Below are 27,116 nucleotides of genomic sequence, written 5' to 3' on the forward strand. Positions count from 1 at the left end.
AGCAAGTTGTTTTTGAAACGCTTGTCGTCCAAACTCGTGGTTGAAAAATCTATAAAAATAACCTAACAATTCAGCCTTTTTCTTGAGAGTGGAACTCAAAATTTTCTTCCCACCCCGAGTGGCTTTAGAAAAAATGCAAATAAAAATCAGTGACTCAAAAATCTATTCCAAGCTGCTATAATTAATGCTCTCAAAATTACAATTCGGTCGCAATTAATCATTTGTAACGTTAACTACAGGAGTTCAATCAAACATGTTCACAAACTATCCTCAAGTCGATTAAATATCGACGAATTATTGAATCAAACGAAAAAAAAAATAAATAAATAAATAAATAAATAAATAAATAAAGCGAGTACCGAAACGGCAATTCCTTGCATCCGAGTTTAAACGTGTCTTTTCCGCCAACTATCGGGCATGCAAGTCGTCGTCACCAGGGGGTGATTCGAATCACTGGTAAAGGAGTTGCTCCCTGCAGACGAACAAGTATATGCCCTTCGCCCGTGGGGTCAACCGACCCAGCTGTTCGGTTGTTCTCTCCCCTGTTCCCCGTTCCCCGTTTTCCGTTTTCAATTCCCCTTTCTCCGTCTGATTCTACCATCCAAGCCTCACCTAGCCTACCAAAGAGAATTTCACACAGCGAACAGGGACAAGAACTTGGGAACAGACGACACTGCAGACAGACGTTCAGGGAGACGATGCAGTTTAATGAAATTGGGGTTCGACAGTCCCTCGGATTCGTTCAACGTTCGACGTTCGTCGTTGACGATACTTGAGACGCGTACGGGGTAAACGTCGAAAAAGTAGAACTTCGACTAGTCAATCATAGTGTCAAATGACGAAGATGATTATGTATTTAAAGTTAGCAACCACAGTTAAATAAGTACTGAGTTCCATATGATCAAGAAAAAAAATATTCATTTTTCAACATCGTATGTACATACGTTTGGCTTATAGCTTCAGTTTTACGGAACACGGATTACAGATTTCGGATAACAGTGTCCGCAACGTGTAACATCATATAGAATCATGAAATCAACGCAGTAGATTCTTCCGCTGACCATCAAGTATATTATACACAGCCATAGGCGTGGGAACAAGAAACGTTCAATAGTTTATCGTCGGTACAAAGCCATGGCTATGGGCTAATCAATGCAATACACTATCGTCGTCGATGAATAGTCAGTTGCGATAATAAACCTGCAACTTCACGTTGAGCGTGAATAGAACTTCCGGATTTCGACGCACGCCGGGTGGTTCATTTTTACATATATATATATATATTACACCCGCACCTCTGGATAGACGGTTTTTGATGAAATAATAAATAATAAGGAGGGAAATTGCGAAAAACGACGAAGGTGGAATGACCCCGAGGTTGATCCCGGAGTCCTTGGCCAAGCTATCCGTCATCCCTTAATCCCCTAATTTTATATACTGTAGCAGATCTGATTTTAATCATAAATTCTGCACATTCGGTGCAAGTTAAACGACGTTTCGTGACGTACCTAAAACGTTACGTATCTCACCTACGTTTTGTGAACGTTGTACGTACATACCTAACGAGACCGAAGTTAGTAACGTTTTTGCAATGATTTACTTCACGGAAAAATCGTTATTTCACAATTACAGAGATGTTTGAAATGCAGTAAATCATTATAAGACAAAAGTTCTTCATATTTTGAAGACTTAACTTACTAACTTCAGAGTCACTATAAACTTGCAAAATAGTACACCCCCCCCCCCCCCCCCCCAATATTTCGTTATGTTAACGTTATCAACTTCAGACTCATCATATATAAGTGAGCTATGAATTAGCTTTGTAGAAAATCAAAGCAAAAATTGCTCACACTTTGTAATATTTGATTAATTAATCACGTCACACCAAACAGTGTTGATTTATTGATAATGAACGAAAATTGACTAACCAATACGATTAACGTTCAAATTAATATATATCAATACGCTTGAAATTGTTACAATATTTATATTCCTGTAATCCAGAGAGATTCGACCGAATGAGTAATGCAGAAAATAAATTCTTTGGTACAACGATAATCGAATTACCTATCGTTTCTAAAATTATTTCTTTCCTCATTTCATTCCCTGCATGTTTTTTGAAGGAAGAAAAAAGGGAAAAACAAAAAGTTAAACATTACGTATCGATAATTGCGATTGGTTAATACACAACACGTATCGAATAATCCATCGAGTTACGATGTAATTGTTGTTACAAAACGTAACTCTCTTCGCTCCTCGGTACATATCACAGGTTGTAGGTATATTTAATGAAAAAATATTCTCGAAGCTTATTTCACTAGATGCGAAATTAACGGTGTCCCCCCGTTTGTTCGTGACGTGTACCAAACATTTGCTTTGGTCACGGATCGGCCTCAATTCACAGGCTAACGCGATCTGATAGGGCTTCTACCCGCCGCAGTATCACGGCATATTAATGAGACGATAACATATTATTTCTGTCTGATGGTAAAAAGTTGACGAAACGAGACGAACAAAATCCTATATAAGCTTTAATAACACACGCGTACAAACACGTAAAGATCATTTTTTTTTTTTCTAGACATTTACCAAACGTGAGGAAAGAAATGTTTGTTTTCTAAATTAAAATGAATAACAAATCAATTGGAAAGAAATTACAAGCCGTCCTCGGTACTTTTGAATTAATGAAGAAAAATATCTCTTTCGCCATATTTCATTACCTTTGTTCGGTTGAGCAATTAAATTCTTTCTCTGTACGTACAGTAGATTCGAATATTTAACTGATCGTTTAAAAATAGGCAATTATTATTATATTATGTATAGTATATACGTATATATGTATATAGACTTGCTGCCCAAGGGAAATCCGGTGACCGTTGTGAATACCCAAAATTTGAATAAAATCCGCCCCGGGGTAAGATTGTCATATTATTGAGTCGATGGGCGGCACCCTGTTCGCAAATCGCAAAACGGATTCCTCGAAAATCCCCCGAGGCTCGTCGAAGAAATCCTTAGGATGCGAGGAAGTTATCGATATTCCGAAGGATTAGCGCGTGCTGCTACTGATTGAAAAATGAATGATAAATAAAGGAGTTCAGAATAGGGGGAAAAAAAAAGTTTTAAAAACTTGTTCGCTTATCGTTGAATGCTCGTGTGCCGCGGTGTGATTTTCTCCTCTTTAAAAGCTGAAAAAAGTTCATCGCCGTAAGACGAGATTGGATCGCGCCCGTTAGTCAAACCTTAGATTTTAGATCGTCAATTTCAATTAGCTTCGCCGGTCTTTCGCTCGTACATAATATCCGTAAAGTCGACTTTCACAAATCGATAAAAGTGTGTACAGACTCGAGTATGGTGGGATTATTGTTTACTGGAAATAAAAAAATTCAATAGTTAAAAAAAAGTCAATAACACGAATATCAAGTTTGATTTCATTCGTTTTTGGTGCTTCCTATTGTTTAAAAAATACAGACAATTTATTTATATTATCAGTATCAAGTAGTGTTACGTCTGGTACTGCGTCTCGACCTTACATTCAACTCTAATAAACTGTAAGTCTATACTTGTCATCCTGTCTTCCTATTACTTTAATTCCAGCTGCAGGCCTGACGCGTACTATAACTGAAACATTCTTACTCAGCTACGTAACGCGTAACGAGTAAGGTGATAATGATCTTGTGTCGTATTTTAGAAAAGAAGTCAGTCTTTTCAGTTGAAAGAAAATCTCATCGATAAATTAAAACTGTGCGCTTGAATACACCAGAGGAAATAAGTATCTTCTCGCTAAGTGGAGTAAAAATTTTCTCCAACAGACTAATAGTAGGTACATTGTGTAAAAAATAGGCAAAAACTGTGTCTTTTCCGGCCGAGGAGTTAGGTTTGCAATATCAGTCGTAGGTGATTCGAGAATATTGCAGATACGAAAGAAAGTAAATAATTGAATCTCACAATCAACCATTTTCGCTCGAAATATTTCACGTCAATGTTATCTTACAACTGAATATTTCTCAATTTTATGCGGGGGTTCAATTGACTGGAGTTAATTTTCTAATCAATATATTTAAACGATTGAAATCAATGCACCTCAACCAAATCACATATTTTTTTAAATATGTTTATTCGTCAAAATAACTTGCTGTGAATATGAAACAAAATAAATAATTTTTTTTTTTTTTTTTTTTTATATCATAATTATTTTTCAACTACTATAGACTAAATTGCTCTCACGTGACTAGACGATCTGCATGTATACATTTTCCTCGTTTGTCAAGGTGACGCATCTAGACGGGCGTTCGTTTTAGACCAACGTGAAGAAGTAGAAAAAGAAGAAGAAGAAGCGGGAAAAAGAGTAGCAAACAAGTTGCAATAATACGTTGAGCAGCTCTCAACCCAGAGAAGAAAATGACACGCGTACCAAACACCTGCATAAAAGTCTACAATTCGTCCGCAGGTTTTTAAGTTGGATTTGAAGTTCGTTCGATCCAAACCCACGCATTGTTCCGGTGTAATTATACACTTATCCATAGCGATACCAAAATCAGTTGCTTACGGTTTAGGCAGACGCGCCTTCGTGTGAAAAGAAAACATAGTTGGCTCACGTAAAGTTAGTATAGTTATGCCTACACTCAAGCACGCCTGCCTGTAACAAGGAGTTACTTACGCACGCTGCCAAGACGAGCCTACGGCTAACAATAAGCAACGTAGAAACGGTCGTACTATGTATAATGTATACATATATATAAATGGCAACGTTGCTGTTCCGCCGGCGACGATCGACATAGGCGCAGACTAATATCGAAGGTAATTAATATCATGATTTGACATCGAGTTAACGGTGCCGAATGTTCACCACGACACGTATTACTTGTAGTTGACGTACATAATAATACCCAAATGCGAACATTTCGAACCGCCGCACCGATTTGCCCGGTCTTTTTCCTTGGCTTTGTTTTTTGCACATTTATTTTCAACGAGTTTCAATCTTTCCGTACCGAAACTTCGCTATTTATTATAGATATATATGAAATGCATTTATCTTCAAATCTTGTGCAGAAAAAAGAAAAAAAAATTATCAAATTATCGCAATCGTTAGTTTATCTTTTCAAAAAACGCGGCGATTATTATACTCGACAAAGTTTTCCCACAAATTTCATGCCAGATCGTATAGGAATGAGTATCCTCGTCAAGAGCTACTATATGTGTAAAATAAAATACAAGAAGTGAGAAAGTCAGCGAGTGTCGGGCACTCGAGCGACCGCCTGCCTGCCTGCCTGCCTTCCTGCCACCATTCTTTTCTCACTCAGGTATTTAGATTTACAAAAGTATATTTAGAAGAGCGAAGAAGAAGCGTGCGAGAGGGGGCAAGAAGAAAGAGAGAAATAGGAAGAGAGAGAGAGTGAGAGAGAAGGAGAGAGGGACACAGTCTAGGTTTATTTTCCTGCTTGACTCCAACACACACGAATCCGTACACAACGGTTATTTATCAACTATCCAAGGGTGTGAAAATCTAAAAATTCTTATTCTCTTCACCTCGCACTGCGTCAACAGAATCTCTAACAAGGGATTTCAGGACAGTCTTCGGTGTATTTAAGAGACCCGGACATATAAAAATTCAAATACGAATCCATACGACGAAACAACTTTTCAAATCTTGGTCAGTTTCATATCGAGCAGCATAACCACAATGGCTCTCATCGGTGTATAGAAATCAGAGCTTTTTTCAACGTTCGTTAACCGAAGAGTAGAATGTAAACACAGTCATCCTGACTAATTTGTTAAATCACTCTACCAGTTTAAATAATAATTGTGTAACCACACGCAACGGTTTTTTACTTCAAGAATCATCTATGCGCGAACGTACATCCCATCTATTTCATCCGCATATACATCATCATCGGGCTTTCGACCACACGATACATTGCAAAAGCATTTTAAATTCATAAAAGATAAGCAAATCACTGCTGCGACTCTGTAAGATTTATCAAATCTTATCATAAAATTTTGAAAAGCTTTGAGATAGCGTATCCCGTTAGCATAATACTAAGGGTATAATTACGGGGCTGCTTAAACGCGGCTATAACAGAGGCGGTCAGGAACCCGAAGCTTCTATGCCCTAAGGTTAAAAGAAGTACGTAGCAGCAGCAGCTGGTGGTGGTGGTGGTGCAGGCGATGGAAATTCAAAAGAAGAAGAAGAAAAGCATATGCATGGATGTGTATATGTAAGCATACGTATATCCGTGTGTCTGCGTGTAGAAATATATACCGTGACCCGAAAGAAGGAACAAGAAGGGCAATCGTGGGGTGTCGGAGGGACAGACAGATAGACATATAGATAGATAGATAGATAGATAGATAGATAGGCGGTAAGCAAGCAAGTTGGGGAAGAAGAGGCGTGTAGCGAGTATAAAACAAGGCAGTATTAATGGGTAAAGAAGGTGATAATAAATTTGAAAGGAAAGACGACTCACCGTGGTTTTTTCATGACGATATCCAGACTGAGGTCGAACGCGTGTGGCGATTATCCAGTCTGGTGCGATGTCACGTGTCGATCAGGGATGATGTCCCTCTCATAATGACGTTTCGACCGGTCAACTCGACGACGCGGAGACACAATAATAACGAAGAAAAGTAAAAGTGACGGGGTTAAACGAAAGAGAGTTAAAAAAAAAAAAAAAAAAAAAAAAAAGTACACGAGAAACGACGACGACGACTCGAGGAGAGAGAAAAAAAATTTGTCGCAACGTTTTGTCTTTTCTCTCACAATCCAATCTCCCGTTTCTCCTGTGTTTATCCTTTCTCCACTCTGCGTCAAACACAATCGACGATTTATATTCACACCACGAGTAAAGCGTGATATATAGCACAGAAACGAAACGTAAGAGATAAATAGAGGAATAAAAGTGTAATAAAAAAAAAGAAAAAAATAAAGACACACACGCGATTTTCGACTGACGAACGAACGAACGAACAACTAGAGTCACACAAAAATTCAACTAAGAGAAACAACAATGCCGACGTACGTAGGTAGCCGCGTAGTCGTTTGTTTCTCTTCCTCCCAGCGGGCAGACTAGGACAAACGACGATCGAGAAACGAAACCGCAGTCATCACACGACATAATCCACTATTTGTAGCGGCGTTATTACAAAGCGCAGGTAACGAGGAGAACAACGAGGACGACGACGACGACGACGACGAAACGGTGAAACACTTGGGTGGCTGGATTTCGACATTGTCTTAAACGACGTGGAGGCCGCGAGGTACAACGAATCGTGGATTCAATCACACTCGCGATCAGCCAGAGAGAATCTGTCAGTATAATAATCGTGCGATCGAGGCCATCGCGGTGGCCGCGATCCCGTGATTCACACACCGGCAACTCGCTCGATCGAGTTCATACGGTGCTCGATGATCCTCCTTCTCTATACCAGTCGAATCCGCAACTTCGATATGTCCAGTCGAATTTTTTCCTCAGGTCAACACGTCCCGATATTCCTCCATTTTATGTCACTTTGACTCTCACTTGCTGGCGGTGGCGGAAGCCATATTGTGATCGCCGCGTACTGACGACGGAAAAGGGGGAGGAGTCGTCGGCTGCTGCTGCTGCTGCTGCTGCTGCTGCTGCTGTTGCCCGACGGCAACAAAACCACTCGAAGCGCACCCTGACGGACGAATGGCGAACCTCTAAGGAGGAAAGAAGCTTTGCCGGCTATATAACAGCAAACGGCCAGCGAAACGACGCGCGACGAAGGTCTAAACTCCAAGAGGACTCGCCGATACGACTCAGGATTAACGACCGAAACACGTTTCGTTACGGATCGAGTCTGATGCATGCATGCATACATATGTAGACCCGTTGATCCTGCGTTAATGTAGTACGAGTCTGACGATAGACATACTTTGACACTCTATTGTCGCTCGTAGTTTTATTTATTTCACAATTATGGTTTGCGTCTATCTTATCGGATTGTCGATAATGACCGCGTGGAAAGTAGGTAGGTGTAAGGGTGGCGGGGAGTTATTGCGACACTTTGAACATCGGGAAAAGTTTTGGAAGAATTCGAATCGCTTTGTCAACCGGTTCTGAAAGAGAGGTGAAAGAATCGAAACAGTCGAGTGTTTGTTGTCCCTCCGGGTTTATAAAGATGTACACGCTGTCCTGGGTTTCGTTTCAACACTTATACCTACGCAATAACGACTAAAGTAGAATTTTAGTAGGTCTTATTCTACTCATATTGCGGCTGATACCTGTAAAACCTCCCAAAATTAGGAATTCTATACGCAAATTGAGCGATCTTGCTTTTCGTAGTCCTATAATGCATAATTTTTTACATGTATCCTGTTAAGACTAGCGTAGTTAACGTGGCTGCAATAGTTGTTCAATTACGAATTACTATCAATATTTATCTAACAAGTTTTCGAGCGGTCAGAAACAAAATATTATATAAACGCATAACTCAATTGGACGCTCGAAAAAAAAGTATTAAATACAGCTATTTATTATATCATTCGCAAAATATTGCGACACATTTTCCGGTATTCAGCTAACTTGGCATATGACAATTATTTCACAACTTTTTCCTCATGTTATGCGTTTTTTTTGTTTCTTAGAATTTGAAAAACGTTCTTTGACGGTGTGAAGTTGTTTTTTTTTTTCTTTTTCGTTATTGATAAAACCAATAGGATATTGTAAAACGTAGCAGCATCTTTTTACCGGCCGACATTACCGAAATACGAAGCTTATTTCTTCGAATTTTGTCTGTTTACCATTTGCAGAAAAATTAATAAAATGTCTAAAAAATCCCTCAATTTTTTCCTTGTAACAGATAAAATATCCTCGAGACTTCAATTCGATGTCGATTTTACACTGCCTATTATTATTCCAGCTGAATAAGAATATTATTCCGAAACTTCTCTTTATTCAGATTGCAAGCTTCCGAGAGAATGGTCCGGAAAAATTCCAGGCTACTCTAATACGGTCGAAGAACATTTTGACAATACACACTAGTACGCACAACCGTGCGAGTTTCAAGATATATTTAGATGAACGAAGGGTCGCTGAACTTCTCGCAAGAAGTAAAAGAATCCAAAGAAATTAGCACTTTGTACGATTATCACCCTTTTGTACGGTCGATGCCGTACCTTTCTACATACGTATATACCTACACATATGCATGGGCCATACGTGACTGTATATGTATACAATTGAGACACATGGGAAGCAGCAAGAGATCCGAGCGTGCAGCAGCTGCTGTTTCCCGAGTGATTTAGGATTCCACAAATCAGATCGAAATTAACTCAATTAACTATACCTAAAACCGCGATGATTTGCGAGATGATCCTATTGATTACGAAACCACGACACGAGATTTGATTCGGGTAAAATAATGCCTTATGAAATGAAACGATCGAAAGACAAACTAGAGTCATATTTTTTCGCAAATCGAAAAATTGAATATGGGTTGACCGATTGACAAATTACTTTTAACATTTTTACTTCAGATGCCTAATACTCTTGAGTAATAAACAATATAATCGCACGTAAATCCGATGACTCAGCAAGGTATCGTTTCGCAAACACAGCAAAATGACGCATTTCAGGTATAAACAATTCCCTGTTGGGGATTTTCGGGGGCTGTATAAGATAATTATTCCGGCGTGGCGTCACGTTGATATATAATAAGGCCAGAATCTTAACCACGACTTGCGGTAATTCTGATTCTGTAACGTAAACGATAACGTAAACGATAACGTAAACGATAACGTAAACGATAACGTAAACGATAACGTAAACGATAACGTAAACGTTACGTCTCGCGATGAATTAAATAACCGTTACGTTGTACAGTTTATGCTGTTTATAAATGTAGTTTATTCGCCAAAAAGTCAGTCACCACTCTAATACGCTCCTTGTGTATCATCATCAATTGTCTTACTGTACTCATAACATCTCGGCATAGTTATTATCCGGACCATCTCGTGATAGGTTCGTTTCTTTAGCGTGATTTATCGACATTTCACCGGTTGGTTTTCCTCAGGCTTACACCAGATCGACACTTCGTCGTACGGGAAGGTAAGTAAATTTTTTCTTCTCCATCCAGTCCTGTTAACTTTTTTACCCATAACAGGTATACCCGATAGGCGATAAGCAATAGCCACGAGCCTTTAAGTGATGAGTTTAAAATTAGTTGGTGGAGATATAACGATGGGGCAAGCAGAGTGCAGTTTTTTCACTTATCCGGGAATAATTCATCGGCACAAAACAAGTCTTGAAGTTTTTCATCCTTCCCGTTGAAATGTTCGAAGCCAATCAGTCGCTCGTGCAAATATCGCGAGAAACGTTTTTACTCATTGTCAGTTTTTTACATTCGGATCAAATTTACGACCATGTGTAGATAATTTATTTTCTACCGTCTCGCGCGCAATTTATCAAATTTACAACGCATACAATTGGTCAATCATTCGTGAAGGTTATTGTATATTAACATTATATTAGCATTTTTCTTTTTACTCAGAAAATCAATTATCATTCGTTGTATGAAGTTTTATCTTACGATCTAAATTAAACTTTCTTTCCAGTAGGTATAAGTAGCTTCAAAAAATATATATATATATATATATCAATAGTCTATTTTAATTGCATGGATTCCATTTAAATCCAAATAAAATATTTATTGCTTTGTAATCAAGGTAATAAAGTAAGCAACAAAAACAATAATACTAATGATAAAACAAAGCTATAATTAATGCATGAAAAATAAGCGATTTTAAGAGGCAAATACTGAAGATGATGAATATCCGCATTGATTATCGATCCTGAAAATAATCCAATCGGATTAAAATTGCTCGCTGCAGCTCGCGGGATAGAAATTTGAAGAGGGGTTGTGCAGACACGAACAACAAGTCGGTGTAAAAAATTGAAGGGTTTATTCCAGCAATTGATTACTCCGAGTGAGGGAGCAAAAAAGGGGTGAATTTAAAAGCACGCGTGCATGTGTTTAAAGTTGTCGGGTGGAGAATGTCCGTCGGATTTTAGTCTAATTGCACGTGCAGTCTCGGCTCCTCCGTAGGCTGACGAAACCATCGCTCAATATTTAGCCGCCTGCACCATACATATCCGATCGAAATAGGGGACCGGTATTTACCCTGTAACGCACCATACACGTGGATCTACACACGCATTTATACTGTCCTTACAAGCCCCGACTATTATATATGAAGCCATGTGTTACGTTTTCCGTATCGCCTCTGCTTACACCCTTAGACCCTTACACCCTCGCAAACACTTCACCGACAAAGACCCGCGGGCTTTTCTGTTACGACCCAACAACCTTATTCACAACCTTATTCCTCCGAAATTTTGTCGCGGTAACAATTATACTTTACTTGACTTTTTTTTTCTTATCCCATTTCTCCAAATCTATTATGAAGAATTTTTCTATAGACATTTCGCCGATTTTCAAATCGTCCTCCTGAGCTAAAAATTGACGATATCGCATGATTACTTAGGTTAATAACTTAATACTACAACTAAACTTCAATGAAGCTAAATTTGCTGTTCATCATTCGTTTCTTCATTAAAAATTGAATAGATTTGCGTACTTTTAAGTCCCATTATTGCTTTTAGAACGATCACTTTATGACTAGTTAGACATTAGAATGACTAGTGATCTTCCTGTAGATGACGCGCTGGTCTGAACTTGCCAGAACATGTTTGGGACAGAAATAGGCAACGCCGTCAAGTCACGAGGCCGTAAAATCTTACGGCCGAGGTGCGAACAATATTTTGTGATCGAGTATACGTTAAGTATACGCCTCTTTGATCTTGTTTTCCAACCGTGAAGTACGACTTGACGGTCACAAAACACGACTGAAAAAGCGTACTTTACAAACATTGGATCGAAAGAAATATTCCCAAATAATTTTCGACGTTTTCAGCTCAAGAATACGTTTTGTTTTGTTTTTTTTTTTTTTTTTTGTAACCAAAAAAAAACTGTACAGATTTTTTTTTACACTGTTTAACGTATATTTTTACTCACTAAAATCGGGAAAAATACTCAGAAAATTCTATCAAATCGAGTTTTTTTGAGAAACTCCCGTTTATTGATTCTAAAAATCCTATGCAAAAGTGATTTATTACTTTTATTCAATATGTATTAAGAGTTACCAAGAAACTGGAGCGTCAATATGTTCGCTGACTACTTTTGGATGCTCAAACTGGAAACAGAAAATTGAGAGCGGAAGCACGTTGGGAGAAGTATCAAAGAGAAGAGGAACTTAAAAGGTTTCGGAGGCAAAAAGAATGAACACGAAACGTTAACTATATTTCATGAAGAAATTGGCTGTTTAAATTTATAAGAAATATTGTTTAGTTCAGTGTAATGAAATAGTGGTTTTTGTTATTATTTTTATATTTTTTCATGCAAACACCTTACATTTTGCAAAAATACTGTACGTAATGGAGGAAAATGGACGTCACTTTTGGATTCAGCACAGTCGAAAAGATAATATTTACCAAAAAACATCCCATGCAGCTGACAATGAGATTAAACATTCCAAGAAAAATAATAATTAAAGAACAATTTTTCTTTGTTAAATTATGTGTTATTATGTATTATGTGTGTAAGTATTTTTGTAACTTTTGGGTGAATTGATCTGATTTTTTGTGCGATTTTCGTGAATAAACTTACAATTTTCAGTTGTGAAAATAGAAAAAAAAATAATTTGCAATTGATTAGCTCAAGCATACATATGCGTATCGCTACATTACGTCATTCAGTTTTAAATGATTGAAACTATGCCAAATACCTTCAATTGGCAAAACCATCTCCAGCACGATTCCGTTTCCTAACTTTTTATTCATCGTAACTATAAAACTATCTTTCTATTCATATGGACTCAAATGGTATATCAATACGATTTTATTTCTTAGTTAGTTATTGTAGCGCGCAACGTTATCAACTGTAAATATCGTATGTTTCAACCTGTAGCAAGATTGTGTTTATAATAAACAGTTGCAGGTTGTACGATACAGTATTATTGCTGTCGCGTATTTGCAAAAAGTAATAAAAGCCGAATCAACAATACCTGAAATGTGAAAAAAATCTACCAATTCAATTACCAAAACTACCTTTAAATGAAAAGCTCATCGTCCTGGTGTCTGACTTCGCTTTTCATATCTTGACACCTATAAATTTATTCGCAAGCGTTGACCGTGTGAAATAGGTAAAAAATAATATATATGTATATAATGTGTTACAAAATGAAAAAAGAAGTAAAAAAACCCCGCAAAAATTCGTGTCAAATAAATGAATTGTCATCTTATTTTCTTTACTTTTCTCATCAATTTTTTTTTATCAACAAGTTAAATTTACCAAACTGATTTCACGTCAAAGAAAAAAGACAATTACAAATCTACTTGAAAACTTTCCAATTCAAGAGCAAACGAATAGTTAACAACGTGTATAAAATTGAACGTCTCCGTCAAACCTCGTTCTCAGGCCAATTCCTCGGCCCACATATTTCAATACATTACACCTGTACGTCGAACCTACGCGACTTTGGACCGCGAGGCGAGATCCTACGTCATCGATGTGCGAATGACGTGTGTGTTCCAGGTGCGCAACCGTGACGTAATTTTGGTTCAAATACATAACAGAACGGTTGTCGAGTTAAAATTACGTCACAGCAAACGTCTGCCTCATGCGTTAAGCTGGTGGGGATCGTGCGTGTGGTAAATAAAAAGGTGTACGTCGTTGTACAGGTACACGCATGCGTATCTGCGCAGGCGTGACGCGACGACACGCGAGTCCATCATACGGAACAGCAGCGCCGCGGTGCCGCGTCACAGTAATGACGTCACGGACTAACCGTTGGAGGAGGTAGGAGAATGAGAATGGAGAATGGAGAATGGAGAATGGAGAATGGATAGGGGCGAGGGGGAGAGGGGGAGAAGCCGTTATCGCCGACGAGAACTTGTTGCTCGAGATCGTGACGCACTTCCGACGGTCATTTTATCCACCGTCCTATACCCACGGAGCTGAAGCTGGTGATCGATTGATCGGTGAATTGCAGGTGTATTATAAGGGTTCGTTTGCCTACCTGAATTCACGCGCAATTGTGTGTATTTAGATTAACCAGGGACAGAAACAAAAAGTGTATTTTCAACTCTAGACCACCATATGAAGTGAATGAAGCTGAAGCCAGTAGCCAGAGTTAGCTTTTTGCAAATAGAAAGATTATTCAGTGTAGTTGTAACTTCGTAATTTTAAAAAAGTGTTCGGGGATTCAAGGTTTTTTACAAGAATTTTAAGGGCTGGACTTTGCTAACTTATTGGAATTACGGTTAGAATGTTTGGCTGCTAATTCATGCTGCTAGAGCTTCAGTCTTGTTACTCGTGATATGGTTTCGTATATGCTGAGTCTGAATCCTGTGTTAAAATTGCTCCAGTAACCCCATTTTTTGAGTAATCGTAGAGTGGAATAAGCCATACATGACTCAAAATCTGGGGGCGATGGAGCAGTTCTGACACAGAATTTTGACTCTGCATGTTTAAAAATGTATAACGAGTATGGTGGTCTAGTTTGTCGGACAGGATATTGGTTTTTTATTTTTTTTTCTTCCTGTAATGAATGAATGTCTAATAAAATAAGATCCCGCGCGCGGGAAATTTCGATGTTATTGTAATTTCAATATCCTGCGAACGCAGAAATACCTTCTTTCATGGTTCCACCTTGTTACAATTTACGGCGCAGGATCAATGCTGCAAATTATTTAATCGACGAGACTTCTTTTTCACGAGACGTGCAAACTTCAACTTGGTCTAAAAAAAAAAAAAAATTTCACTCCATGACATGTATTTCGTCACATACATATATAAGGAAATATTTTTGTTCTTATTTCTTTTATAAATAAGAAAGAGATAAAATTATTTATTAACATATAAATTGAATTTTACTTTTTGCTGACGTGAGAAAAACTCATTAATTTTTGAAAAACTTCTACCCTGCTACTGCTGTGGCAGGTGATTATATAACCTTATATATATATTATACCTAAGAACTCCTGGAACGATTCACTTTCAAAGTACTCCGGAATAATTACTCATGAAAATCCGCAGATTGTTTTTCATCCGTTAAACATTCGTAAAGAATCGTCAACTCGTCAGCGATCTCTTCTCTTACCGTAATCCCTACTGTCGTTTAATCACTATGCAGATTGGTTAACCTCGTTTAAAGAAATCCTCGAAGTCTGTCGCCAAGCCGTCGTCGAATCAGATACCTTCTACCATTAAACGTGCAGTAATCTGTATAATTTTTCGATCAGACGAAGGCAACGGGCCAAACGATTTCAAATTAACTGACTTATTTTTTAGCATTTTTTTCTCATCGACACGTGCCTACTTATACAGTCTAAGTACACGCAAGGCTTATACACAGAGGCAAGATTTGTTGACCTCATAACCAAATGCAGCAACAGGAATATATTTTTTGTTTTCTTTCACTTAATGAAAAAAAAAACAGTGATCAGAACAGCATTTTGTATTATCGAGTAAAACCACATGATCGTACCTATGTATATATATATATAGGTTTTTTTTTTTTGAGTCTCGTGTGAAAAAATGTTAGTTTTTGATGTTTTAAGAACCCACTCCAAAGAACAGTTCAAAAAAAAAAAAATTTTAAGAGGTCGCTCCACATTTTTTAAAACGTCAGAAATTGTCAAAAATCGATTTTTTTTTTAATTTTCTCGTTACGGTATAATTTTATAGACAACAAAAAAATAAGTTTCCGAAAGTTTCAGTTCAAAACTTGAATTTTGAAAGGTCGCTCATAATTTTTTTCCAATTTTTTGGCGCTTTTCTTTAGATCTTTTCAAGCGACCTTTTCATATTCATATTAAAATTTCATAAATTTTTTTTCATTAATTTAGTAAGAAAGAATTGATCACAATACACCACGACATGAATTAAAAATCAAACAAAATACTGAAAATAGAATATTTTTAATTTAATTTTTTGACGATTTTTGACATTTTTTAAAAATTAGGCGACCTCTTAAAATTATTTTTTTTGAGCTGTCCTTTGGAGTGGGCTCTTAAAACATAAAAAACTAAAATTTTGTCACACAAGACTCAAAAAAAAAAAAAAAAAAAAAAAAATAGTCGGTTTTTTGCGCCACCCTAATATATACCTATATTCGAAAGCAAGAAATATTTCTCACGCAGTATTTGATCACCATATTAGAAAAGAAGGATTTCAAAAATTTTCGATACAGTATAAAAATGCAGAATAAAACACATTGTAAAAATGGCGATAATGTTACTCGGCATGATTAGCGTGAAATTTTCGAAGGTAAGTTCCGCAAGCTTGTTGCTTGTGCTTGTTGTATACCTATAGTTATGAACCTGTAGATCCACGTTAGGCAGAAGGTATGGAACAAGGTCCGCATATAGAAAACACCTGCGCAACGGAAAGAGAAAAGCGCAAGACGGACGATTCCGTGTAGCCTATGCGTGGATTTCATCGGCCTCCATCGCCTTTATAGCCGCCTTTATGGTCCCACGAACCAACGCTGGGCCGAGGTATAATATTCCCGGACATTGGGCGACGTAGGGGGTATTAAGTTGTTAACCCTAGAACCGTTACACGGGGACACATGATAACGTCCCACCGAGTCGTTATCCGCCTCGTACCTACTGCAGTCTAAACTCTGAAGCGTAACCACATGCCGGGGATTTTTCAAGACATTAAATATCAGGAAATATATTTTTATATAAAAATTATATACATAATAATAATGTATGATAATCAATGTTTTATATGGTTTCTAATTTTACTTCACACTGCGGGGATAAAAGCTTTTATACGAGAAAATCGTGTAGCCTAATTTTCAGAAAATTAAGGTAACAGTTTTCACGCCCAAAGTATGGAAGATTTTCGATTTGACGATTATCACTAATTAGGAATGTTGGTTGATCAAAAATCTAAACTTTTTTCAACAATCTAAACAATTGTATCACGAAATTGTTGAACATTGAGTAGAAAATGTATAAATGAATGTAAAAATAGAAAATACTTGAATTAAAAGCAACAGTTTATTGTTAAAACGTTTGTAAATGGTTGAAAAAATTTCGTAGATTCGTTAGATTTCACACTACGACGATTGATTTTACACTAAAAAATAAACTGTTAACTGTAAAGTTCGTGAAAAGAATTTTCCCCTTTTTTTTCAATAGTTAATTTGAAACTGCAATTTGTTTGTCACGATTAATACCGGTACCTCGATTTCTATACCGACGTAAAATTAAACGTGAATCTCGTTACCAAACTAACAAAAACAAAATGCTTCAGTGGATTTGTAGAAAATAATTATCCGACTAAAAAACGCACTTCATCGTGGATTGAAAACGAACAAACGTGCTAAATTTTTACAAATGTTGTAACAATTTGAAACAAATCAACGATATCCAAGCTTTTGTTTATAATTCCAGTATTTTTTATTCATGTATTTTGAAAAATAATCTCATAACTTACGATTTTAATGATTTCATAAATATGCAACGTTACAAAGCTATCTCATAGTAAAAATAACAAATATAAATTTTTTTAGGTAACTAAATTCCTTCAATGATCAATTAATTATCATCACCGTTTAGTCATATTAATCGCTACTGTATATATATACACACAATTAATAACTTTGCCTTAAAATCTATCATCATCGACCAAATTCTTACCAACGTCTGCAGTCACCTGCACCTGACTTATAAATACCTATAACAGAAACGAAGCCGATCGTCGAATTTCACTGTATACATATACATATAAGTTAAACCGTCTTTCACTCATGGAACTTTCTGAAAGTGATTCTCGACAAGGTCGCTGTATATAACTCGATGAAAGCTTATACAGCCGTTTTATAACGGTGATCACGGCGGTTCGTACGCATATACATATATACACAAACTGACACACATGAAATTGCGTAGGTATGTATGTATAATACAATCCGTCGACATCTCCGCTTATACGAATATGTACCTAAATACAAACGGTGTAGCATCTCCATTTCCGTAGATTATTATTTCTTCATTTTTCGAACGAGTGAACCGTGTGTTATAAAACACACGTCGCCGTTTCAACTTTTTCTACATACCTACCCCTGATGTGTATGCGACGGATGTTAAAAAATTGCCGCAGGGTTGGTAAACTTTTTCTTTATTTTTCTTTTCTTCCACTCTCAAAGCCACCAAAGGCTCTTTGAATCGGGTGGATATTTTCGACTCTATCTGTATAGTTGTACATCGATTTGTTTGCATTTACATTATGTGTGATATTGAATCGTAATATTTTTTCTTTCATTATATAAATAATAATAATAATAATAATAACAACAACAACAACATATAAATGTGGATATAAAAACGGTAAGCGGTTTTTCAGCAGAAGAAAAAATAAAAAATTAATGGTACTTGTTTTGCGACAATCAAAAAACTATCTCGGCAAATTGTTCATTGTATATTATATATCTAAAATAAAATGTTCTATGATAATTAACTGCAGGTGAATATAAATTATGTAAGTATATTTTACATCGATTATTATACGGTTATACCGAAAAATTTCGGGAATAGTAAAATAAAGTTTCTGCATACGTAAAAGTTGTCCGTTATTTCATCATACCTCTGCACAGTATAGATATAATTAATGCTAATGTTAGACATTACCAAAACAACCCCTAATATGTGATATATATATACCATATCCTCAACGGGGTTGAAATTTGTATCGCTATTGTAACAATGCATATTTGCAGAGAATCCCTTATTTTTCACCTTAAGGATAGTTAATCTAAAATTTCTTAAACCATGATAAAACGAAGTACATACTAAAGACTTATTATACTGCTTGAATATCAATCTAAAATTGCAAAACATTGATTTCTTTTTAATTTTCCGTATTACATCAACGTTAGTAACTTCAACTCCACTATCCTCAAGCTCTGTCATACGTTTAATTAATCTCGGAACGATTATGCGTTCCACGATCTCAATGACGGTTTGATCATTCCAAAAGTACCTAAAATCTTTGCAACGAGGTCAAGAATTGACAAAGTTGAAAAGGAAGGTGAGAAACCTCCCTCCCCCTCTCCGCCCCCCCCCCCCCCCCCCTTCCTGATTGAATTGAATTTTTGTTCATGATTCCTCCAAGATTCGAGAACTGTTTATTTTGTAACACGGTGTACACATATGGCGATCCGGAATGCCATATGCCCAAGGAAAAAGGGAGCGGAACGAGGGGGGCAAAGGATCCGTGGACGCTTGTAGAACGGTGCGTGGAAAAGCTCCTTCCGGTCGGGTGACTGGCGCTGAACGCGTTTCCTCTTGAGAAGAGGGTGTCGTCGGACACGCGGGAGGAGCGGAGAGGACGAGGCGAGGGCATGGCGACAGGGAATCCTAATCTCGTTGGCCCAGGAAATCAATAGAAGAGCCCCGAGTTTCGCCACATCGTGTAACGTGCGTGTCTACCTGCGTGTATAAGGCTCGAAGGCCTCAAAAAGTGGCGGGTGCTCTTCCTGCTCCCTTATCTCACACGCAAAATGCCTGCCCAATAACGCCTCCCTCGTAGACGCGAATTACGCTAACCATTCATTAAGTGGTTGCCGTCGTCTCGAATTCCGTGGTTCGAACGATTAGTGAAATTTTTTAAATAATTTAGCCGTTTTGATTATGGTATCGTTTTTGGGTACAGATAAGACGGTGGGTTTGGAAACTTTTCACGTCTGAGAAACGAGAGTTTTCTCTGTTCTTGACCTGGATTCGTATAATAAGGGATACTCGTATGGTTCCTGGTTGAAGATTTGACGTGAATTTTAGTGTTGAAATATTATTGACAATTTATTACACGTTTACTGAATAGTATTATTGTCAAATTACGAATGCAGGTTGCAAATTTTTACGAATTCGTTGTAGCGACGTAAATTGCCGTAAAAGAACGATAAAAATTTTCAAGTATCACCAAGCAAGCATCTCAAATTCATAGAATTTGTACAATTTCAATGAATACTAACTCATATTGATTTATAATACATGTAAGAATTGTATTTTTTTTATGCACTATACAAATATTCAAGTTTAGACGATTTGTAAATAAATTCAATTACAAAATCAGCTACGGTTTACTGAAATTGGATGCATAGTACAGTTTCGTCGTTAAAAAATGTCAAAAAACAATATGTACCTGCAAATACGTTTGATGAATATTTAAGTACGTTAGATAACAACAATGTTGCGCAATCGAATCTGCCACTGAGATATCAAAATTGAGTTCATTTCAATCCGGTTATTAAAACTCAACAAATGACAAATCAACAAACTTTAGCTGACCCTGAATTACCGTTAACAGAGAAAATTTTTATTCATTTTAATAACTGAAAGAATTAAATAATTCCCATGTTTGAAGTAAACTAGAGCTAATTTTTTAAAACCGATTCATTTTTATCAACATTATCTTTCTTTCGCTGTACAATAAGAGTGAATTTATTTTTTATCCTAAACCGTCAGTCATCGAAGACGCGATAGTCAAAGTATAATTCTACTTTGTATAAAAGTGTTACGATCACAAGATAAAAACCAATCGTCGAGTAAAAGCAAACCGCCAAACGGTTATCCAGGCACTGAAGCACGCGTCTATATTTATGCATCATCAATAGTTGATGCTCCGGCACATTTAACGACCATCCGCCGACTGCCCGATCCTATCGCACAGTGTCGTAAATTAAAGTCATATTATCCATAAGTGGAAACGTGGAAACGTAGAAACAAAACAATTCCGATCAATGCAGAACGTGCTTTTCGACGATATAAGAGATAATTCTCGTGTTCATCCTTACAAAGTAGAAGAGCCAATTCGGTAGCTTTGTACATACATACGCATCTAAATGGGTACACAAAAACACGGACTTATGCATGTGTGGGTACGAAGTAGTCTCGACGTATACAAAATCCCTCTGATACGATGCGATGTCTCAAGGAACGGCCTCCGTTATATTCCTTGATTCAACACGTGGCTCGTCACGGTTAAGATTGACGATCAACAGCGTTTCGTTTGATAGTATCTTCAGCCGGGCATTTCACGTCCTAGATCAAATAATTACCGACAGCTATGGCATAATCCTATGCCTACAGCTTGTGCTCAGGTATAGGCATGTGGTCAAGGGACGTACTATGGAAAATATCTCATTTTATGGGGATAAAAGAGTGCAAGATTCGACGAAGAGGTTTGACGATAGGTGGAAACTAAGAGAGTTGGTTTTTCATAAGTTCATAAGTTTGACCGATTCGTTTTGTATTATCTTTATATATATTTGTATTATCATCAGTTCTGAATCGGAAATAAAATTAATGAATGTTATCAATGCAAATTTCGTTTCCTACTGGTGCTGGCACTGAAAATATCATAAATATCTCAATGCCAAACATGCGACTGATGCAATCCAGACTCCGTAGTTATTCTGAGGACTCAAGTCACAGAGGTTTGTTGTTACACCTTCGAATTCTTCCTCATCTATCGAGTTCCATTCTACGATTCGTGTAACTGAAACTTGTTAGTAGGTACATACATATTGCTCCAAAGATAAGTAGACGCTTTTGATTGGGTAAAAATTAGCGAAGATCTTTGATGAATTCAGATTATAAACGAAGTTTCAGAGAATTGAGGTACATATGGAACGTGTGAAATTTTCATGAATAATTAATAGGATATAAATCGTGAGTGTATTTGAAATCTGCATAAAGCATCGAGTCTGATTTCTACTTTGCACGGTTGCAAGATCAGCGACTCCCGCCATCTACCTGCCAGGCAATCCCTTCATCTTCGACGTGATTTCAACAAGTGTACTGGGCACTTACCGACCGAGCATAAAGGTGTGAGTGTGTCGCGACTGAATTCAAGCGGTTATTCGCCAATGGAAATGAATGAAAGACGAGATGAGTTTTGAATAATTAATTGGTCCACCATTAGCCGAGGGTGAAAAACGAATTGTTGGAATGTAACCGCGAGCATCCGGAAGCGAAGGATTCACTCACCCGAGTTAAAACACCAAAAACGAGAATTTCAATACCCACATGTGTTATAGATAAATGGACTAACGAGTAATTATAGTCACGAGGTCGACAAACGCGTAGGCAACTTATAGGTAGTCCCCTGTGTCGCATTATGCATATATCATACACCCAAAAACCCTTATATGTACCATGGATTGTAAACCCACATCAAAGTTGGCATGGGATGTCGCAATGAGGAGACAGGAAACGTTGGACCCGTGACTGACCCTCTCTGACCGCCAAAAGTGGGGCAAGGACACCGTGAGGAAAGTGAGAACTTTTCCACTCGAGCAATAGAATAGCCTATATAAAAAGCCCCTACTTTTGCAGACCAATATCTGTCGAACGGTTCAACGTCAAGGATATTATATAAAGCATAATTAAAAAACTTTCGCTCTGATTTGAACCTGACATCGATGAGGCGATGGGATGAAAGGGGTGTAACGTTTAATTACAATAAACGTGAATTAGGTATGAGTACCTAGACAGACAGCAATAAATACGGTTGGCGAGTCCATTAAAACATCATTACCATTAGCCTTGCTACTGCTGTCTGCATTCTGTTAACCGTCAGACGTTCCATTAGGAATATCTTACGTAAATTAAGCCAGCAAAGAGAATAATAAGGAGAAGACGAGGATCAAAAACAGGAAACACAATAATGGACGAGAGGAATGATAGGAACGTACGGTTGTCGGATTTTGTCATTTTTCCGTGACTTCTGCTATTGCTGAACGTTCCTGTTTATTTAACCAATTAGTACAGCAGCGCGTGTGATCTTGAACGATGGATTAACTTAAGTTTATAAAAATTTGCAAGAAAAAATTTAACGAGAGATTAATTTTCGTGTCAGAATTTATCTTTTGACGATTTATATATCACGTGTATAATTGAGCTGAATTAGAACAAGGTCCAGGCGATTTGACACCTATTGGAAGAAAAGCGACTTTTTTCTTTCCTTGTGATTTCGAAGGTACCAGTAGAACGTAGAAGAAATTAATTACAACAACAAATTAATCGCTTCTTTCTACCGGTCCAGCTCGACGTTCATCTTCAACTATAGACGTGATTAGTCACGAATGAAATCCCACACAAATTTATCGACAGCTATCAAGGGCAAAGAAAAAAAATGAATTCAATAATAAGGAAATTTGTCAAACTTCCGAATAACATTGAATACGTGAAGAAATATTTAAAAGTATCGATAGCTAGTCATAGATTGGAGTTATTGATACACTTTATGATTATAAATATGTATAACACAAATTAACACATACAGGTTCGTGAAATGAAATGACTTTGAAACGTCGCCCGCGTCACCTGCAAAGATCAAACGTGATACTGAATAAAAACACAAGAGCAACAGGCAACAGGCTTACTGGAGGTAAAATTTATCTGTAAACTGACTTATCGCATCTTCAATTTAAATCGAATGATACAGATTGCGTGTCTGCTTCTTCTATCGATGTACTAATACATCAATTATCGTTTTTCAAGACATATTTGACACATCGAACGAAACGAAAGAGAACACTTCGCAGAGATAATCGGTTTTAAAAAAATACTCGAAAACTTCTTCGGGTATTTTAATTACACAGTGGAACGAACGCTATTCTTGAAATGTTCGTCTGCAGACAAGAGTCGTCATGAAGTTATACGAGCAGTTGTGAGTATCATATCAGGTTACATGCCTATAATAATTCTATTGCAATCGGAATAGTAGAAGAGCAATACAGATGGCGTGAAACCGTCTTTTATTATGCCACAAAACTAGGTCCTAAGGTTTTATGATATTTAGACATGGGTACTGTGACAAATGGAGGAAACTGTAGGTACTAGAGTCCGGTACGCATGCGCCGAATAATTCTAGCCAATTGGTTGATCAGTCCAATCCGCGTCAAGTTTTTCATAATCTGCTCATCAGGCTTGCCAATCCAAAGTGTCAAAACTCGAAAGAGTTTGTTTTGGTTAGGTTAAGTCAAGATTAGTTTATCACGTATGAATGACACGTTGGAAGAAACATTTTTACCAAAGCTATTAGAATAAATAAATGTTCAACGGAACCTTTCTAACTGTTGAGAACATTTAACAAATACTAATTTCCAAGTGTTTTTTTCATAGACAGACTTAATTATATTTTATACAGCTTTTGTTCCACCGGTCAACCAACTCAAAACGTTAATTACGCACCACTGCCTCAGCATTCCGATGTCACGACACATGTATGGTATAAATAAATGAAGAAAGAGTCAACGAGTCTTCGTAGTTCATTAAAATAAAACACTTTTCGCAAAGGATAAATATCGATTCTCAAAAAGTCACGACTTGGAAATAAAAACTTGATCGATCCATCGCTCTGCATAATCATCAGAACTTTAGATGCTCCAATGTATAATCCTGTAATCCATTACCATCAAAGCACTTCAACTCAGCATGTAAATTCAAATAATTTCTCATATCTAATTGGTACCTTATTCTTGTTAACTTTACCGAGTTGTTTTGAACTATTCCATGTCGTCATAAATTCACTTGCCATTTCATAATATATGTGTACTGTCACGTCTTGCTGATGTCAGCGATACATCAGCGTAGCCGATAAACCGAACATCCTCTTTACCTTACGTTACACCGTCGTAAATGACTATATCAATTTCAATATTTATTAAAATACAGGCATAATGCCATCAAAGGAAATTAACGTAATTTATATCCATTCAACAGCCAATCCATCGAGTATACTTTAGCGATTATTACACGGTAACTGAATCACGGGGACCCTGAAGTGCCGATGTCATCTTCGGCATGTGAAGCATTGATTTGTCGGATGAAATCAATTACAGATTGGGATAAATTTTCATCGCTCTTTTGTCGTGTGAAACCAATATTGAAACCATTCAAATATCAGGGATATAAAAAGTGCGTTAATCAGATCTAGAAGAAAGATCATAAAATTATATTCTCAGCAATCAAGTATTGAATGTGAAAATATTGAAACGTTCCAGCTTTTCCACTCACGCAGCGGAAGTGCTGCTCGCTATTTGAACTCTGATTATCGTTTTTTAGCTTCACCAATAAATTTTCCTAAATATTTTCCATATTCGAAAAACTCCTTATGATTTTAGACCCATATAATAATAGTCAGTGTGTGTTTGTTCGCTGCAACAAACAATTACTAGTTTTTGCCATTCTGTAACATCGACCGAATCTGAAGGCTGTTGTTTCATCTGGGAAAGTGAGAGCGTTTCGACGCCGTTATCAACGGTTCAACGATTATCTCTTACAACTGTCGCTCTACGACCTCGTTTCCTTGTTATTCGCATTAATTAAAGACATAATATCAATCTCACAGAAAGATTTCTGCGAACGTTCGTCGAAAATTCATTAGCGTTAAGTGTAATTAAATATATGTTAACGAGAATTATATTAAAAGACTGGTCAAGTTTTAATCGTACAATGTATCCCAAGTACATACATGTATTTCGAGGTATGAAATAATAATTTCCGATTACTAGCAATCGGGAAGATCGACAAACTGCAGTGATAGATAATCGAGCCCGCGTCCTTCGCGGTTTTAAATTGCAAATATAAACATTTATGCTCTACCCAAGTTTATTACACACGTACATACATATGCTGTGCGAGGCAATATTGCAATCAAATGATTACAACAACGTCTCTCTATCGCAATTTGAGTATATAAATAATTCAACATGTGAATAATAAAATAATTATCTCAACTCTTCACAGTAACGTGATGATATTTTGCATCTTTTTAACGAATTTAAACAAGCGATGATAAAAATTCTTCAAGTTCATATACCTATATTAATTCCAGTCCTATGCTAGGCTATATTCGTTGTAATCTACTATAGAATTCTTTATTACATGTAAAGTTTTCTTTTACTTGATTTACTCGTATTTATAAATCCCAACTAATTCATAATTCTCGATGCGATCCGTCGTCGTCTAATGTTTTTATAATCACTTTATATATATATATATATATAACTCGATTTCGTCGAAGGAAGATTTTTTAAATAAATATAAAATTCGTCGGTAAATCATTAGTTTCATTTAATCATCTTAACCTACATTCTCGAAATTTTATATAAAAAATCCAGGTCAAGATATCGAAAAGCCATCACAAATATATTTCATTTATAACCGGTATTAACGAATCAGTATGAATGGGATTTGATAGCTAAAAAAGATTCAACAAGTAGTGATTTGTCTGTAATAATTGACGATCGAGTTTTATTTCCTTGCAAGCTGAAATTCAGGGTGAAAAGACGAATGAGAAGAAAGAAACTTCGTTACGTTTATTCAGAAAACCAGGCATTGGGACCAAAGATTAGGGCCAGACGACGTCAGCGTTATCTTGAATATGTAAAAAGGCTGCGGTAGATAACCGTGCATTATAATTGCAGGTTTGAGATAACCGCATGGCGTATAGTACAGGAAATTACCTGATATAATTCTCCAACCATTTTCATTTACTCCGAGCCAGGTTTATTAACATAACAATTGTATACTTATTAAACTGCAATGTAAATCAAATTCCAATAAATCACAATTTCGATTATCAAGAAATTATAAAAAATTTATCTCAACAAAATGAGGCTGAAGTTAACAACGTCAACCATGCATCGTTACAGTAACGTAACTAACCTCGTCTTCATTCTTTTTCCACGAGTTCTGGCGCGAATTTAAAATGCCACGTCATTTCCCACGGAGTAAGTACTTTCATCATTTCCCCTATATTTTTACAAACTTATTGGCCACAGAATTATTCTTCATCTGGATAATCTCAACTTGAAAAATACGAGTTAAAAATTCGTTCTACAATATTTAAAAACTCGTGAAACCTAATAACCTACGGCACAATACAAGACGAATTATTCGAAATAATTATACGTAGATCAATAATAAAATTGAGTAAACGCCAAGAGCCATGAACTTGAAAGCTGACTGAAATGACGTTAACATTATACCTTCTCTAAAGACAAAAAAAGAAAA

General features: G+C 36.9%; 1 protein-coding gene across 4 annotated transcripts in view; it reads right to left on the reverse strand.

Annotated features, from left to right (window-relative positions):
* LOC124412107 (AF4/FMR2 family member lilli) overlaps positions 1 to 27,116 on the reverse strand; it is a 203,743-nt gene that overhangs the window by 140,262 nt on the left and 36,365 nt on the right. Inside the window, exon 1 of one of the 4 annotated variants that reach the window (XM_046891732.1) lies at positions 6,465 to 6,591. The exons of 2 other annotated variants lie outside the window; for them this stretch is intronic. In XM_046891732.1, the coding sequence (XP_046747688.1) occupies positions 6,465 to 6,478 (14 nt within the window). In that variant the 5' untranslated portion in view covers positions 6,479 to 6,591. Of the gene's footprint in view, positions 1 to 6,464; positions 6,592 to 27,116 lie in introns of those variants that run through there. One more of the 4 variants, XM_046891733.1, reaches the window with a different exon arrangement.

This window comes from Diprion similis, chromosome 11, assembly GCF_021155765.1.
Source record: "Diprion similis isolate iyDipSimi1 chromosome 11, iyDipSimi1.1, whole genome shotgun sequence".
In the NCBI taxonomy this organism is placed as follows: Eukaryota; Metazoa; Arthropoda; class Insecta; order Hymenoptera; family Diprionidae; genus Diprion; species Diprion similis.